Here is a 19,127-nt window from a genome sequence, read left to right as displayed (position 1 = left end):
AAGACATGGTAACAGTATCTATGCCACCATGAAGTCTTTTTAAATTCATGCTATTATTTATAGTGTGAATTAAGTGTGAATGGTTCTTTGGAACAAAGCAAGCTCCAGGCTATACCTTGGATAGTTTGCTTTCTAGAATGAGCCTTAGCTAAACATTATGTGAAAACATGACAGCAGGGGCAGACAGGTCTATATATAAAAATGGGGTGGAGTTACTAAGCCAAAGAGTGCTGACAGACAAGAGATTGGTAGAAAAAGTATTTACATTTCATATGGAAAAAGCAAACTATGGCCCCCAAAAGTCAGTAAAGTACAACATTTTCCAGCTAGGAAAAACCACAGGGGATATTTAAATGGTGACTAATGATCCAAAGTGAGGTTCAGCCAGCATCCTGGTACATACACTTTTGAAAAACACATCAAAGGGTACAGTGCTATTATACACTATACTTATTTATCAAAGTCTGTACAGGTTCATTCACCAAAATAAATGAAAAGGATTAAATTTAAAGCACTTTTGCTTTGCCTTGAGGTAAATAAAGCCCACTGTCAGATGTGAAGCAAGTGCATTATCTGAAGTACACTGCAGTTCCTTAAATATTCCTTTTAAGTTTGGTGGGATCAAGATAGGGGTGTAAATAACATCTTTATATCCTTTCTTTTATAAAGTCCTACAGTTTGGAGGAAACCAAACTGTATCTTTCAGTTTACTGTCACATGATGTCTATTACATTTTATGAGATCTTCGTATATTTGGAAATTTACTAATCAATCAATATATTAAACAAAATTAAAGAAGGAATTATTAATCTGTCAGAATCTTGACTTTTTGTCAGCTGTTCTGAAAGATACCACAAAAGGATAATTAATTTGAAATATATTACAACACCTGTATCCAAGTAATGAATGTTCTTGGTCTGATCCTGGAAGGAAGACCATAAATTATCCTCAATATCAATAGATTTCAGGCTACAGTGAAAAAATAATAGTACTGATAGCAAAGAAGTTTGTGCTATACACTGATATGCCACGATTCCATTTAGTTTAAGACCTTATAACTACCAAGAAAAGAGAAAATTCACAGTGCTGCCATGTGGTTATTACCAATACAAATATATTTTTTCAGAGATATCATTGATCTTTTTTCGTGAAATTACGGGCTTGGTCTAAGAAAGAGCAAATAATTTTAACACAGAGTGTTAAGCAACATTTTTGAAGTAAAAAAAAGAAGAAAAGTAGAGAAGGCAGCACATTAGCAGTGGGCTAAATTATTTGTATTTGTGATTTCTGGAGCTCAGTTCTACAACTATAGTACTCTATAGATATTTTAGAGGCATAGTAAAACATTTCCACTTGAAATACATGTATTTAATGAAGATCAACAGCATATATGATCACTAATCTGTAGTTTCATTTACATTATACTGCAGCTGTTTTTGTAAACAGGTATGTCCGAGTTTAACAGCCTCCCAAATTTCTTATTTCAGCCTCTTCCAGTCTTTCTAATAGTATTTAGCATCCAGGTTACAAATAAATATTTCTAAATGAGAATATTATTAGTCAGAAAATTAATCAGCATGCTGAAAATTAATGCTTTTTCTCCTGCCTTTTTCTGGGGGGAAGGTTTCAATGATTCTCATTTTGCACAAAGCTGAACATTTCTGTGTTGGCTGATCATGACCCATCTGCATTATGTAACTGTCAAGAGCCTATCTTGGCCTTGGATCATGTTGAAAGCAACTATTGTACAGAGGGTCACTTGCCGTTTTTATGTAATTGTCCAGAGAATGTCCTAGTTCACATTTAAATGACTCTATGATACAAAATTTCTCCCAGCATTCAATCAGGTTTTTGTTTTGTTCTGAATAGACCCCATTAAAAAGCTGAAATGTATGAATAAAGAGATTGCCCACTGCCTGCTTCAACCCACTAGAAGCTGTAATATGCATTTGAATAAACAATACATGCACATATATAAAGAGGAAGTCAAAATTAAAAACTTTTTTGCAAAAAATAACATTGATTTGGATAGACTAAGCCGGTGTGGTCAAGTCAGTACAGCAACACCTATTCCTGAGAGAACTGCCATGTTAGTATGATGCCTTTATTGTTCCTTGTCCCTGAAATCTGGGTTGTTTGCTCTCTTATTATGGCATTAAATAGGGCATAGCAAACTAGGAACGTTCATTACTGTTTTGTAGTGTGGACAGCAGCAGAGCGTGTCCGGGTCACACAGGCACTTTCACACTGTGCTGAGAAGCCAGAGGAGCTGGGGAGACCATTTTGCAGTTTCAGCAGGTACTGCAGTATTCCTGACCTTATAAGCCCTCCTCGAAGCACAGCAATGCAAAGAGCATTTCTTGCATGGCTCTGTTAGCTCAGAAATTGCTGTGCCCCTAACCACTGCCCAGTGTGGGCATTCCCTGTGTAAAACCAGCTCACTATCATTGCTGGCCATGGCATCCCTTGTCTCTGTAATCTCCACTGTCAAGTCGCATGTGCTCAACACATGCTCACCCATGATGCCGTAAACTGGGAAACCCTATCTGTTCTCTTTCCAGCTCTCATTATTGTATTTGTGCTAGCCTCTTTAGGTATCAGATGAAAGATTGAAGAATCAGACTACTCCGCACAAAGATATAACTACAAAGGTAATTTTTTAATGTCAACACCAGCATCTTTTTCTGTTAGTCACCAAAATCTAAAGAATCAAAATTCAGCAGAGCTGATAAAACTGTAGATAGACCTGTGCTACATACTTACATGCCCATACTCCTCTTTTTACATGGCTTTTAAGTGATTAATTACTAAGATAAATCAGGCTTTGAACTAAAGCTGTCAGGCCTAGAAGCCATCAGGATAGCAAAGAGCTAAAAAGGAGTTCAAAGGAACATACAAGTTGCCATCTACCTCCACCACGTTTCATAATGTGGTTCCTTTTATTCAAATCAGATAATGCTGTATCACAGCTATCTGTGGCAAGTCACACAGCTTTAGTTTAACTGAGGGACAATCATGTGGTCTTGAGAATTATCTTCACTTCTGGGATCTTTCACAGATTAGAAGAGATTTGCAACAGTTAATTCCTATCTTATTTTGTCATAGGCATGGTGACATTAAGGAAGTGTAAAAAATTATTATCTATTTGATTTTCCACCTCTCACTGACCATTAAATTATGTTCTTGTTATTTGATATGGAAAGTTTCAGCAGCCTCCTCAGCCCGTTGCCTGGCATGAGGTGACTGCCTGAAATCCACCCCTTCATCTTGCTGAAACACAGATGTGCAGTGACTTCTGAAGAGACTGTTCAAGCCACTGTGAGCCACGGTGCAGCCACCTCCTTCTGCTGCTTCTCACATTCCTCATCCTTTCTATCAGACAAGTCTCCCTGGGCATTTTTATGTTGATTTATACATTGACTGGATTTTCAATTTCCTGGTTTTTGTCTGTCCACGCTAGCTCTGTAAATAATATTTCAACATTGGTCTCAATAAAACTTTAAGAAGAAGTTAAACTGTCCTTTCTATACTCTTATTTTTTCTTGTTATCAAGCACAGTGTTGAATAGAAATCAATTCTGTTTTCTACAGAACCCTTCTAGAAACCCTGACCACTGGTGAAAATCTGGACATAATATTTATATAAATGTCACAAATAAAAGAAATACTTAATCTACATATAGATACAAAATTGTATATGCATTTAAAAAATCTGCTAGCTCACTTCTCTTCAGTATCCCTAGGGTATGAATCATGACTGAAGCATATTGTTGCATTTTCAATCTGAATGCAATGGAATATTTAGTCAAAAACCTTGCAGGATTAAAAAAAAAACCAACATATTTTTTAAAAATATATGCAGTAAATTGTTGATTGAAATGAATTTTATTTCTATCTTTTAATTCATAAGGAAGTTAATTATATATTTGTTTTCTGATATTTTAACTCAGGCTGACTGGACTACTGCAGCAGGAAATATCTCAAGTGGACTCTTCCAATACTGCTCTTTCAATATGGCATTTATTTTTATGGTATTTCTGTAGGTATCATCCAATTGCTACTTTTTAATAAACAGTGCAATAACATCAGAGCTGTTCTTGCAGGAATAGAAACCTACTGCTTATATATTAATTGAACACACTCCAGAATATCTCCTGAAACAAAAATTCACACTATAGCCCAAGCTCATGACAGCTTTGTCTGGCAAAAGCAAGGGCTGTGATAGGACTTAATCTTGCTTGGTTCTAATATGCAAAGGGAGTGCAGATCAGAGAGGGAGATGGCTTCTTTAAGATGAAAGAAACCTATCAAATGAATAAATTTTGAAATTATGAGGGTGTTTCAAGTTTTTTGGTGGGTTTTATGTGTAAAGTTCAAAATCTTTTGTGGGTTTTTGTTTGTCTGGTTGAGTTTTTTATTGGTTGGTTGTTTTGTTTTTTATAGATTGTGGATTCCAAACCGTTTTGCTTACCACCTATCTGGTTTCAAAGACAATTCTGGAGGAAAACCGCCCATTGCTGGCAGATATTCTCTGAAACCTGAGCCTCAGGCTCTAGCCCAGCCCATTCGTGTGAGATGGAGGGACTCCTGTGTGCCTCAGGATGTGGAAACCTGTGAACTGCAGCTATTCATTGACATAGCGTTTATCTGTCAGCAAAGGAGCTGCTAAGAATTGCAATGATTTCTCTACTAACTTTCTGTAAGACTTCTAATCATTAGGGCAATCGTGGTTCTGCACAGGATATTAGCATTTTGCTGTCACAAACTGTACTCAGCCTTTCCTGTTTAAATTCCTCATAGTTCTCTCTCATCTAAGAACATTTCCTGTTTTTGTTCCTTTAGATAGTTTTACCCATACATAGTTTTCTTAATCTGGGTTCCTCAAATTCTTGCAGCAAAGGCTCACAGCTCAGTTTTACAGTTCTGATTCATTTAGGGAAATAGCTGGAACTTCTCTCACCAGAGAAACTGAAAACAGCATATCCTGGTTTGGGGATAAAGCCCAGATACACTAACCCAAACTCACCACGGTGGAATGAACTTCATAGAATAGTTTATAATTTGATCAGATGATCTTGTGACAGATGAGAAAGCATTCTTTTTGCATATGGAAATGGAGAAGAAATCATTTTATTAAACAAGGTTTTTACTTCTGGATTCTTTCACCATTTTCTTCAACACTGTGGAATCCAAACTTACAACAATGAGATCATTCTTTCATAGAGTGGATCAAGAACTTGGAACTACTAATGATGACAGTATTTGTTAATGACAGTATTTGCTAATATATACTATTTGTATTGCTAAACATAACATTTTAAAGACAATATATTACTGAAAATATTTTCTTGTTATTTTACAAATAAATTTTATACCTTTTTCAATATCATTTATATAAAACACATTTATGTTACTTGATTTTATTCTGTTAACACAAGTGATTCTGCAAACTTTATTAATGAAGAAAAAATGTCAGCATCCTACTCTGGCACATGTGATTTCTTAGCTTTCAAAGGGAAGATTATTTTATTACAACAAGTACCATTAGACATAATGTATTATTTAGCTAAGAACCATCATAGTATGTAATTCACAAGGAAAATTGAAAATTAATAACTTTGCAACCATTGATTTTTTGTATTTTGCACAAGTAATGAGAAAAGTGAACTAGTCCACTTGAAAAAAAGTAGCAGCCCATTATTACAACAGGCTTTCAGAACACTGTACATGTAAACAAACAACAGAAGGAATAACTTTACCCAGGCAGTTTGGACTAATTCAATATTTATATGAAAGTTAAGTAAATGCCAAGGTGAACAAAGAAGCACTGACATATAACCAGCTGTGGGCTGGCTTTACTTGTTCCTGTTAAGAAGATAAAGGAAGAAGAATCAAAATCTGCTATTTCTTGCAAAAGGCTAATAGCTGCTTGGCTCTGAGAAATTACTAATTTCATATAAATCAACAAAATGCAACCTATCTTGCCACAGCATTAGAGAATATCCTACATATTATCTGCATCTCTGTGATGACAGGAAGAGTTCTGCTCTTTTTTAGCTAATTTAAGGAGAATGGTAAATGAGAAAATAAGTCCACAAACTCACAAAATTTTGAATGGAGGTGGATTCAACACACACACATTTCAGTTTTAAGGCCTAAGTTATGAGTACAGCTACCCTCCCAAAGAGTTTAGGATAGTATTCTAGACAAAAAGTTATAATAACTTTTTTGATTTACCCAGTAAAAACAGTGTTTTGCAACACAGGAAGTGTCAGTATAGCCTGACTAACCACATAAGACTTAATTTTGAAAGATGCTCAGCACTCTGGCTGTAGGTCAGGAATGCACTTGTCTAACTAAACACGTCTAACTTAAGCATTTGAGAAGCTCCAAAAGAGAAATCCTGGCTGTTCTGAAGTACAGTAACAGTGAAGTAATAGTAATGGTAACATTTCCATTGACTTCCGTGCAGCCAGGATTTGAACCATGAACTCTGATGTTACTCACGAACACCCTAAAACTAAGGTTTGTTGGTAGAGATGTTGCCTTCTATTTAGATCAACTGGTGTAGCTAAGGAAAAAAAGTCAAGCTTTAGGTCCCACAAATGCTTCTTCAGGGCAGCAGAGTTCAAAGCCAAATACAATGTAGGAATAAAAGCAAGCTCAGATGTATTTGTAACTCTGGACTGAATCTGGAGCCTTGTATGACAGAATTAATTCTGAAGATTCAACATACATGTAAACATAAAACCATAGCAAAGGCCTTCCTTCAGACCTGCTTGATGTTGCTGCTCAGTAATAATCACTAAAAGGAGACAGGCAGTTTTTAAGTTTTGTTTCTTCTCCACCTCTTGAAATTAAGAGAATAATTATAGAGTCATAATAATAATACCAAGGTCTAGTATTAGGCTCTATGCCATCATAGACAAACCCACTTTGGTATATATGTCAAAGTTATTTTACTTGGTGCTCACAGTTCTGCAGCATTCTAAAATGGAAGGACTGTTGCCACAATCCACATGTAAGCATCTGCAAATATAAAAAGGATCACTTATTTTAAAATTATTTTTCATTTACATGTCAATGTCATATATCTTTCATTTGCAAGAAAACAAATAGTATTTACTGCATAATATGGTCATAATCTACTTCATTCAATCAATAGAATTTACCTATAATTTATGTTAAATTAGCAATTACTGAAAAAGTCTTTTAATCTCTGGAAGTTCTCACTCCTGTTCTTGGTTTGTTGATATGACTTGTCACCAAAGTGACTGCTGGATTTATAGTATATTTATCACTTAGGAACTAACACTTTGTATTAAGACATTATAGAATCTATCACAAAAAGTAATAATATATAATTTTCAAATTCAGTAAAAAAGATTATTCAAGCTACCTACTTATAAGAGCTGTCTTTCAGAGTACATGTGAAGACAGTACCTGTGATAGAGCTCCTGGCTCTATCATACTCTACCAGAGGACTTATCTGCAGTCTTTTGAATGTTGAAATTGTCAACTTAGAGAGCTGCACAACTTGGAAACCTGATGTTTTAGAAAGGTTAACATAATATGAATTAAACATCCAATTCAATCTGCCCCATCGTTGAGTCTTCTCCCAGCAAAATCCATGCAGTCCACCTTCAAGTACCTCTGAATTACACTGTATGAATATACAAAGCTGATTCTCCTTCCTTATGGCATTGCTTCAATTAAAATTACAGAAGACTCACAGTGCAGCTCAGGGCAACAGTATTAGGTTATGCATGGCACTGTCTGGCCTAAATGGCATACATTTACTCTCTCTCCCAACAGCACCATCTTCACACAGTATAGACCTTGTAATTTCCTGGGAATCTCTCAAGGAACTGACAATAATAACTTGCACACATATTAACAAGTACTGCCGGTGTTAGTATCCAAGCGAGTTACAGTTTAATCAATTGTTCAGCTACAGTGTTGGGAAATTTTAAAACTGAAATTGTGTGTGGTTCTAAGAAAGATTTCATTTTTCATTAAAAATATACAATCTCTTAGTCAGAAAGGCCATTCACAGAGCATATCACATGAGACATTACACGAGACACTGCCATTAATGATATTGCTGAACAGGGACAGTATCATAGCTAATTAACATCTAGCATAACCTCTATCTATTAATCACTCTAATGTGAGAGGAGAATAAGCCCTGTGTATGCATACAGTATAATCCAGAGATCCTTGAAGGTAGACTGCATGTATTTTGTCAGAATTCCCAGGAATGGGGCAGAGGAGCATTTAACATTTAATTCATGGAGTGGGTTTGTATTTGCTAGCTATGTCTGTTTATGTCATGTCTGGTTTTTTTCATTTCTTTAAATTTCAAATAGTGTAATACAGCTTCTTGCTGTTGGTAATGGTTTACACATGGAGCTACATGGGACCATGACATCACATGGGAGGCCTCTAGATAATCTGAGGAAAAAAAAAAAAAAAAAAAAAAAGGAGGTAACTAGAACTGTAAAATGTCAAGAAGCTGGCTAAGGCAAAAATACAATATACACACTTTAAAAGTGAAGCAGTAGTATGGAAGAAGATACCTTTCATTGAATCTTGGTAACATTTTGTTGTCTTAGCACAAAAATAAATTAATGAAATTAGATAAAATTATATTTTAGCTTAGTCATTGAGTTATAATTATGCATGTAGCTACATGCTTTATTTGGAAACTATTTACCTTAGTCTGTTCACTTTTCCAAAGACAGAAACTGAAATTCTTCCCCACTATCCTCTAGCTATTTCATAACAATTGCATTCACTTTTGCATATGTGATTTTATGTGCTGTGTCTAAAGACAAGAGAGAGTAAGGCAGCTGAATAAGAGAATTTTTATTAGAATCTGAAAAGCAGCAACATAGAAAGGTGAAGGATGATCATTATCCCCACAAAACACTGGTGTAGATTCTACACCAAACACAAGAAATTTTATCTATTAAGAGAACGTAATAGCAGCTAATCATCCACAAAAATGAGCCCAAGAGCAGGTGATAAGGACTCAAAAGGAGGTCATACCACACAACTATTTGTTGTCAAGGCAAACAAAACAACAAAGTCTCTTGACGTGATCCTCTCATAGGAATGAGGCTGCAAAGTGCACACAGCTTCAGAGCAATCTCCCATCTTGTCAGATGAAGGGGAAAGCTGTGAAATTCTAACTACAGGGATGAAATACACTGTCTCATATAATTATACTGCTGTGAAGCAACTCTGATCAATGCGTTAGAGCAAACATACTCCTGACATTTTGGAATAAAACTGGTAGATGGTGTTCTGTCCAAATACAGACTATATTTAACTATGGTTTCTTTTACTACACAGTAGAATATTTTCGACTACAAGAAAATACTTTAAGACACCAGAAGTGAACTTGTGCAGATTTAGGCCTCCACTGCTCTACAATGTAACAACAGCACAATCACGTAAGGCATTATTTGTTGCAAGGCATTGTAATGAATATTGGGAGTTCTGAATATTGGCCACAGAAGTTAGCACAATCATTCTTCAGACTTCTTGTGCACTGTAAAAAGAGTATGCTTTATCCCATGATCCTGAGAGCTTTTATTGATGTGAAGTAAATCTAGACTAAAACCAGTTATTACCAGGACAAGTATTCCATAAAAAGAACTAAACAACGGCTATTGGTGAACACAACTGAAAAGATCTTTTATGATTTCAACGGAGACTGCATAAAGAAATAACATCTATGAATCACATGTAATCTGTAATGAGTATTTCTTCTGCTCCTGTAAAATAAAGACTCAATATAACTTGCCTACAAATTTCCACACAAGTTCATGTATGTCAGAGAGAACATAGGCAAGCAGATCTCCAGGAGTAGCCCTAGCTTAGGAAATGTTGTCTGTCTGCAAAAGGTACACCTTATGCACAGGATTGTAATGGGGAAAAGGTGGTAGAAAAGTCCCTAATTATGAAATAAAGTGGTTTTAAGATAAATAGGAATTAAATTAAGATAAAAAGGAATTACATCCTTACAAAGGAATAAAAAACTAAGTCTGTAAAAAAGATTCTATACCATTCTGTTTTCCTGCTACAGGATGATAAAAAGAAAATGAACTTGGCCCTGTTTCCCCCTTTACACCTATATGTGTAGTAACTATTCAAAGAGCAAGAAGGGCAAAGAAGGAACTGTAGCAGACACTCCTGGTGGAAACTATAAAACTCTGTGTTAGGCATGTGACTAAATGGAAAAAAATCTCTGCTTACTAGTTTCTTATCCCTTAATCTGCACACTTTCACTTGCCAATATCCAAACCACCGTCTTGTTTATCTCAGAAATCATCCTTTATCCTTTCTTTCCAAACTAGAAAACTAACCCTAATCTTGTTAATTTTCCTTCCCTTGCTCCATTTTATTTCCTGAGCAGCAATCTACCTCTGCCACTTTGTCACAGGAGACCTCAGGAACCCTAAAACAAGACTAAGTTACTGTATGTGAGGTAACTGTTTAGTAAAACTCTTATCCCATGGTACCAGCGTTGAAATCTGCACAAGAGAACACAAATTGGACTGCATGCCTGAACTCATGCCTGAACAACTGAGGAAGGCAAGAGGTTGGTGACAGAGAAGCAAATGACACCTCAGCTGCCCAGCCATTCTTCACAGTGGTAGCATAATAAAGATGGCAAAACATCTCATAGTTCTTATTAAGTCTTAAGATTTTATATTGTTCAGGGGTTCTTTAAGAAAGGATTTTATACCATACTTTTGCTAGGGTTGAGAGCATGCTCACCAACCAGAAAATGTTAACATTACTTCAGTCACAGTTTGAGTGATTATGTCATTAGTTATGATTTATTCAGTGCCAGCATCCAAAGACCCCTGTGAGAAGAAAATCCAAGATATCTACTAAAAATTGGACATTTGATACCCTTTTCTATAAAGAATTACAGGAAAAATCCTCGTAATTTACCAAGTATAGTAATAGCTGAGTCTGACTTAATATTTGCACTCCAAAGTTAAAACACCTCCTGTACTGTTTGCTCTTTTCAAGCTCATTCTGGTGCAAAAATTCTTGAGATCCTGTGGAACAAAAAATCCTAAGGAGCCACTGGGGAAGATGAACCTTAACAATTTTGCCATGCTGACTCACGTCTTATGTTTTGACCAACACTTTTCCTGAGATTCACAAAGTTTGATCTCATGTGCAGGCACTTTTATCTTAGGAAATTCTATTAAATGTACTTTTCAAGCGAACTGTGCTCGCAAGTCTGGGGGTGGTGGTTGATGAAAAGTCATGCAGAAGCTCAGCTGACCCTGCTTTGAGCAGGAGGCTAGACCGGGTGATCTCCTGATGACCCTTACAACCCCAATTTTTCTGGGATCCTATTACAAAGTATTAGGATCTCTCTTTTGTAATCCAAACAGTTCAACATGTGCACGGTGGCAAAACAGTCGGAAACACTACATGTAGCTTTCTTAGGGGGTTTGAATTAAAGAACAAAACAAGCAACCAACAAAGCAGCCCATCGATGCGATATGGGTATGCAGACAGTCCCACACCGGAGCTTTGACGAAGTACGCCAGGCACAAGAAGAGAAAGGTCACTGAGCGCTGTCGAGCCGTGAGGTGGGGTCGTTTCCCTCAGCTTTCTTTTCGTGAGGGAAAAACCTCGCGGTCTGGTGAGACTGGAGAGCAGAAAGCTCCGCTGCCGGCCCCGGCCCCCTCCCGCAGCCCACACGCACCCTGCCCCGAGTGGGACTGGACCCCGAGGTCCTGTGACGGATCTGGGGCGGCGGGAAGGGAGCACAAAGCAGAGAGGAACGCCGGTACCCGATAGTGACCAAGACGAGGCTCAGGCGGGGCCGTAGTTAAGGCAAGCGGGGCTCCTCCGCCGCTTCCCCCTGCACGTCACGCCTCAGGCGACCTCCACCTCTGCTGCGGTTGGCACAGCCCTGCCCGGCGAGCATCGCCCCGCCGGGAGATGGAACCGCCCGCCCAGAACCGTTTAAATCGGAGCCCTCAAGGGTTTCTCCCACCCCAGACAGGTGTCCGGGTCTCAGCCTCGGCGTGCCACGGCGTCACGCTGACGCCACAGGAGGCGCAGGGCGCCTCGCTCCTCTCACCCGCCCATTATTTCCCCTCGTTCACGTTTCGGTTCCCTCAAACCCGATGCTCGGAGACTCTCCCGCTCCACCCCCGCCATTGCCATCTGCCCCCCCCCCCGCCATCCCCCGCCAACGGCTCGCCGATCCGGTGCGCACGCGCAGCCGCGCCACCCTGCCCGCCGTGCACGCGCTCGCCCCTGCCCCCTCCGCGCCGCCGCGTGGGCGGTGCGCGCGACCGAGCGCCACCGGAGGGGCGGGGGCGGTGCGGCGGGAACGCGCGGGCCGCGGCGGCGGGAGCGGCAGCCCCTTGGCCAGCGGCGGCCCCCGGTGCGTGGCGTCCCTCAACCGCTTCTCCGCCTTCACCCCCTCCGCGTACCCCCGGGGACGACTCCGGGCAAGCTTCCTCACCACCGCCCCTCGTTTTGTTTCTCTCGCTTGCGTGTGCGGTGAACTCGGCGTGTGGTGCCTACGCCGCCGTTGCGTTTCAGGTGAAGGAGGGGGGGGAAAGGGAAAGAGAGCGGGGAGCCACTCACTCCCCCTCCCTCCTCAGCTCTTCGCCGGCGGCCCCGGGCGCGAAACCCCGCCGCTCCTTTGCATCTCCTCTCCCGGTGAAGTAAAAAGAGACCTCGTCCCAAAATGGGCTGCACGCTGAGCGCCGAGGACAAGGCGGCGGTGGAGAGGAGCAAGATGATCGACAGGAACCTGCGGGAGGATGGCGAGAAGGCGGCCAGAGAGGTCAAGTTGCTCCTCTTAGGTAAGGATTCCCGTGAGATAAGGGTCCACCTGAAGTAATCTCCCCCAAAGCCCTCAGGTAGGGTGCCCCCTCGCCTTACTGAGGTGAGGGCCCCTGTATAAGGCGAGGGCGGGGCGGGCGCCCGCCGAGCCAGCTCGCAGCTCCTGAGGCGCCCGAGGGAGGCTGAGGAGAGGGCCCCGCGCCTCGGGCTCGGCGGGATGCGCATCGCTCGGATAGGGCGGCGGAGGGAACGTAGAGGAATGGAGGGAACTCTGCCGTAGTGGGGTGTGTGCCCATAGCCCCCCAGGGATTTCGGGGGAAGGGGGAGGGCACAGCAGCCAGTTGCCCCAGGTGAGCGCCTCGGCTACTTTCGGGGTTAGAGGCAGGGCCGTTCTCTCGAACGGAATGGAGTCGTTTGTCCCGGGGCCCTTGCTTAGAGCGGGCCCTGACTTACACATGAAGCGAACAACATCTCCTACTTCTGACGTGCGTTTTACGTACCGCTGCTCAAGAGGAAGGAGGTTTTAGGTTGGGGGATGTTCGCTATTAATGTTTCTTGTAGACTCGAACATCTTCTGAGCTGTTGCTGTAAAAGTAGTGTGCAGAAAGCATCCAAGGAGCACAAGGCAAAGCACCGTCTGACTTTCTGCATTGTTTTATTGTCGTAGAAGTTGCTTATGTTGCTGGAATCTTACAACGGGAAGTACCACTTCGGTAGAGGTCCTAAATGTCTAATGAAGTGACTCACATAGGCGGATATGTGTTCTTGAGTTCTGCTCACGAGTACTTGGAGCTTTTTCGTATATTGTAATATGCTTGTGCAGAGATAAGTAGAATAAGATTATTTGTAAGAATTAACATACAAGAAAAAAGATGAGGATATTATTAGAAATCGCGGCACAACTTGCGGACAGCTAAATGCTGCAAGACTTGTGTTAGTGTTGTAGGGAGCTTTGCAGTATATGCTGTGTAGCTGTACCAGGCTGGATCCTAATCCGGGGTTCAGTAGCTGTTGGGTTGCAGCTTTCCTCCTTCTGCCCTCTCGCAGAGCTGCAGATCTACAGTTTCAGACAAACTTTAATTTGAATGGCTGCCCAATTTCTAACTCCTCGACACTGATTTTGCTACATTGGTAGTCTAATGCAATTAAATAACTCCCTTTCAGTGAGTGAATTCTAAAATAGCTCCAAAAATCTAGAAAAAACCAAAGTATTTTCATGTGTAGATGAAGAGATGAAACAGTATGGAAAAAATGCCCTAAAATGTGTTTATAGATTTAATTTTTCGCTTGTCTTTTTTTTTTTTTTCTAGAAGACTATACCTTTCTTTTAGAAGGTGGCAAAGTAATGCTTTATATGGCTTCTTGCAAAATACTTAAAATTATTTTTCAGTATTTTGCTGTTCTCTATGGTACTTCTAATACATGTAGTTTGGTATTCGTCTTCAAATCTTTCCTCATATTCTGTGGATATGGATAAAATCCACACCTATATAAAGATGCCTTTAACTAGAAAATATATTTTTTTCAGTTAATTCTTTTATGTATCAAGTCTTATGTTCTGAGTGTGTATTTTAAAATTTTACAAATTCTGTGTTTTCGAGGAATTTCTGCTGGAATCTCATCAAATCTTAAGAACAAATCCTCAAATACATGTGTTTTCTCGGTGTTCTGAGCTGTAGCTCAGTTAATTTAATATTTCTCCCTCCCTTATTAAAAAGAGGTGTGAAAACTAGCATGCTGACTTCTATTAGGACCACTGTTTGAATAATTTTTTAAACAATTACGTAAATGCTTAAAAAACTGCTTTACATAACCACTCAAAGATATATTTCACAAGTCTTGAGATGAAAGTTTGTGTTACTTTTACTCAAAACTGTGTCAGATGTCTTAAATGTTATGTGAATGCTTTGTCTGATGGTAAAACTATTTAAAGTTACTTCCACTAGAGTCACTTTCTTCCCTCAGCTCACTTTCCTGGTTGCTTGTTCAGCCCATATGTCATAGTTTATCATCTACTTGATTGTACTCCTGTATCTATTTTGGGCTTGGTCTTTTAAAAAGGTACTGAAACAAAAGGAAAAGTGTGGTTTGCTGCCAGGAATATACATTATGGGAGAGGCATTAGGTAGAAAAGGAGCAAGTAGCTGTGTACCTTTTGACTCAGTAAGATGGATTTATTCCAGCATCTGTAAAAACTGTACTTTTTGTGTGATTATTAGAGAATCCTACTCAAGCTTGAGCTATAATGCTCAACTGAGGGAAGGTGTGTTTATAAAATCAGTCCATTTCTAACCTTTAAATTTAATTTATTCCATTAGATGCTTTTCCAAAACTCTAAAAACATTGCAGTGATTTTTATTTAAAGAAATGTGACATTGCTGTATCTAAATTATGACTTTGTGAATAATATCACTGATCTAAGTTAGATTTCTGTTTTGCTACCCTGTCTTCAGGAACAAGTGGTCAAATTTACGTTGTGGAAAGTAATATTAGCCTGGAATACCTAGTATCTTTCACCATACCTCTAAACTGGTGCATTGTTTTGTAGAAATTTGACTGCAGGTCAAGCATCAAGTCTTGGAATTAATATATTGGGCCCTGAATGGTATGTGTGTATAACAATATTTTAACCTGGTAATTCTGTGCACTTCAATGTGCTTCCCAACAGTGGGAAAACCTTTCCTGAAAAATACCTGAGACGCATCCTTATTTTTAGAAGTAAGCTGAATTTGAACATATGATTTGTAAGACAAATGGAAAATGCTTGTTTATACGTGGGATTTGGTGATTTTCTTTTAAAAATTCATTAAATAAAAGCTGCTTTCATTTGAAATTATTTTCAGTCAGTGAATGAGAACAAAATACTTAAATCTCATGGGAACGCAACGAAAAATGCAAGTGCAGTCTAGTATATTATCTGATATACTAATATTAGTATATTAAGTACTAAAAACTTAACATGCAAAAGTGCTTTCCTTAAGCACTTCAATAATTGGGTAAAGTTGACAGTTCTTAAACTTTGTTTCATAGTTGTTTGAAGTAATATTTTGATTTATTGTATTTTTTGTTGTTTCTTGCAGATAAACTCATATACTTCATGTGAGCTATATTTTTGAAAAGCAGTGTATATTTTGGCTGGCTTCCAACTAGAGAAAGCAGTAGGCCCAAGTTGATTTTGTCTTTTTTGGTTCCTCGTCTTCCCTTCTAGTGTTCAACAAAAATTCCAGTGATGCTTGCAGAATGAATGTCATTCTACTTGTGTTGGGAGGTGGTGGTTCTGCGTGACCTATCTGTGTGCTGTGATCTGGATCTGTTGTGGGTTTGCAAGTATATTTCTACTGAATTAGCTAAAGCACATAAAACTGAATTTATGTCAACTGCAGGAGAACAGGCAGTCCCTCATTTAGTAGAAAGCCTTCTGGCATGAGGTTAACTCATCAGGCTTCAGGAATACATTCAGACTGGCAGCATGATTTTATAGGATTAGCGCTTTGTCTTGTGGATTATCACATTCTTCACCTAATATAGCAAATTCAGTCTTCAGTTTCTTAGGATCTTGAATGCAAAAGGCAATAGATATGACTTAAGCATTTTTTAGGAGTGGATCTGGGATTCTAGGAGGTAATATACCATGTTTGACAACTGTAATTGTGTGCTCTTTCTGGATAAGTGCATTTTCAGATTTAAGCTTAATGCGTATCTTCGTGCTCGTGACCAACAGAACCACTTTTCTGTTCCTGAAGAGATACTTCTCATTTGTACTGAAGCACAGGCATGTCACGTTCTTAAAGATTCTATTTTTTTTAACTTAAGACAAGGTACTGCTCTTAATCTTTTTATTGCAGTTCTTCCTGTTCCTTAAGAGAGTAAGTAGGACGGTTCTAATCACTTGTTCTAAATCTTCACATCTCGTGCATCTTTTTTTCTGACTGCCTTTCTTTTGTTATAGACCTGCATCTTTATCTGCTCAGTCAGCTGACTCCCACTGCACACTCATCTTTTCAACAGCATGATCCTCACAGTCCTTGGCAGTACCTGCCTTCCTCCAAACCTGAGCACGCATTTGACTACAAAACCACATATATGCTGTTCGTGCCATTACTTTCTTCCAGTGTATTATCTTTCTTCACACTGTCAAATAAAAAAAGACTTCAGAAGTCTGAACTTTGGGGACCTCTCAAAAAAGCCGTAGTCTTACAAACTGCGTGTTCCAGAGATGGGGACCTCATCTTTCTAAGTACCAGCCTGGTCTAAAACATTTCTGATTAAGAGAGACATTTTCCTGTTTCATGTTTGGAGACAGCTATGTATAGATACTTACAAAGTTCATCTCTTTGTTTAAAAGCTGTTTTGTCATGCCTAAAAGCATTAATTGATGTTTAGGTTTCGTTTATTTGTTTCTGTGGGTTTTTTTGTTTTGTTTTGTTGATCTTGTATGTCACAGGCCCCCCGCTACCTTCCAGCTCCTGACTACCTGTCTGCTTATGGTCTAGCAAGAATTCTGAACTAGGAGCTCTCTTGGTACATCTGAACTCTAGCAATTACAATGTTATTGCTGTGTACTTTTATATTTGGCTTGTAGTGAAGTCAATTAAAACCTCAAGCCTTTGTATTAAATATGAGTAATTTCAAGTCAAAATTACTAGATTGCTACAGTGTAATAATCCCCCTTCCTTTTGTGAACAGAGGCTCATGGATCTATAGAAAACAGCCTTTAAGTTATGGTTGTGTTTTTATAATTGCAGTTTGGGTCCTTTTATGCTTCCCTCTTTGAATGTTGGTGTAGTAATTGACAACATCATAATAAAGGTCTGTATTGTTTGTGTAGACTTCACTACAGTCAGTCCATCTTTAGGAATTTCAGGTCATCTGTTGCATTACTATTTTAAATCTTCATTTTGGAAGTTTATAATGACCATTTATTATTTTATAACTATTGTAATTCTTTAACATTCTTAGGAAAATGTTACTTCAGTCCATGTTGTTTTAGAAAAGGCTAAAGAGAGACTGTAAGCTTTTAAGTCATGCTCAGTAATGACATCTTTGGGTTTTTGTCTCTTGATTAAGAAGTGCAGTCCTGGATATTGAAAAATGAATTTATGTCAAGCATCAGACTTCAAGACTTTTAAAAAATATTGTATAGGTTAGAGAACATTTTAAGCTTAAAAAAAATTACATTCCTTCATGTTGTCTTTCAAGATGATGAATGGAATGATGCTTCTCCGCCTCCAAGGTTAGAGGCTCAAACTCTTGGTAGTGTACTTTTTGGTAAGATCTTTGCTCCCAGCATCAGTGGTTCCTCAAGACTACTAAGTTCTGTAATACACTGTGTTAATTACTTTATTCCTACTTTTCCTGGCAACACAGGGTATTTTATTTTAGTTGTACTGATATAAAAGAGGACTTCAGTCCCATAGATTAATATTACTGAAATGATTGTGATTTTAAGATAACCTTCTTTGTGAAATTTTTTTGGGCTCACCTTAGAACTAAATTTTACAGTATAGCTCCTTGTATGGTTGTGTTGGCACAACTTGAATTTGAGCTTTGTGCTATCGAGTTAGGCTGTGCTGATTTACATAATCCTGTCACCAAAGTGGATTGTTTGAATACTGCTGCATTTACCTGTTGTTTGTTTTGGTTGTCTGAGAAGCAAGGATTGTGAGTAGTTGGCACATCCTAAAGTCTGGATAAATATTTTGAAACCAAAGCATGAGTCTAGCCACAGGACTTGAAATTCTGAAGTCTTGCTGCTGAACTTTATTGGATGTGAGCAGCTTTTCCTGTAATATGCTGTCTAGCAAATGCCAACATTGAAAACTGGAAGTAGAAAAGAGATATTTAAGATGCTCAGTATGAAGTTTTTCTGCCGTGGAAACTCTGAAATAAAGATCTGAAGTGACTTGATAATTAGCTATTAAAAGTTTCGGTTTTTTAAAGATGAGTATAGGAGAATCTGTATTAATGAAATAATAATGATCTTCTGAGGTTGCCTCCTAGTTACATATATGATAGGCAAGTAAATTGCTTCCTTTCCTGGTTTTGTAGATTAAAGCTCTGAATAGCACAATTTGTTATCTGTTTAGGTATCAACTTACTAAATCAAGTAGCAATATTGACATGTATCTTTGTGTTTACATGGGTGCTATGTACCTATGTTAACTTGCGTGTGAACTGCAATATTATATATACCTATATAAATTGATACTGAAATTAGAAAATACTTTTTGTAAAGCTACTTAGTTACAGGAATCAACACCATTCAAATACCCAGTGCTTCAATTCATGGAA

General features: G+C 38.7%; 1 protein-coding gene across 2 annotated transcripts in view; it reads left to right on the top strand.

Annotated features, from left to right (window-relative positions):
* Positions 1-12,403: 12,403 nt before the first annotated feature.
* The window catches only part of LOC103527772 (guanine nucleotide-binding protein G(i) subunit alpha-1), a 30,866-nt gene continuing 24,142 nt past the window's right edge, over positions 12,404-19,127 (top strand). Inside the window, exons 1-2 of one of the 2 annotated variants that reach the window (XM_030459848.1) lie at positions 12,404-12,429; positions 12,653-12,856. In XM_030459848.1, the coding sequence (XP_030315708.1) occupies positions 12,739-12,856 (118 nt within the window). In that variant the 5' untranslated portion in view covers positions 12,404-12,429; positions 12,653-12,738. The other variant, XM_030459840.1, reaches the window with a different exon arrangement.

Source organism: Calypte anna, chromosome 1 (genome assembly GCF_003957555.1).
Source record: "Calypte anna isolate BGI_N300 chromosome 1, bCalAnn1_v1.p, whole genome shotgun sequence".
Taxonomy (NCBI): domain Eukaryota; kingdom Metazoa; phylum Chordata; class Aves; order Apodiformes; family Trochilidae; genus Calypte; species Calypte anna.
Note: the sequence above shows the minus strand (reverse complement) of the source record. Positions and strands in the feature narration are given on the sequence as shown.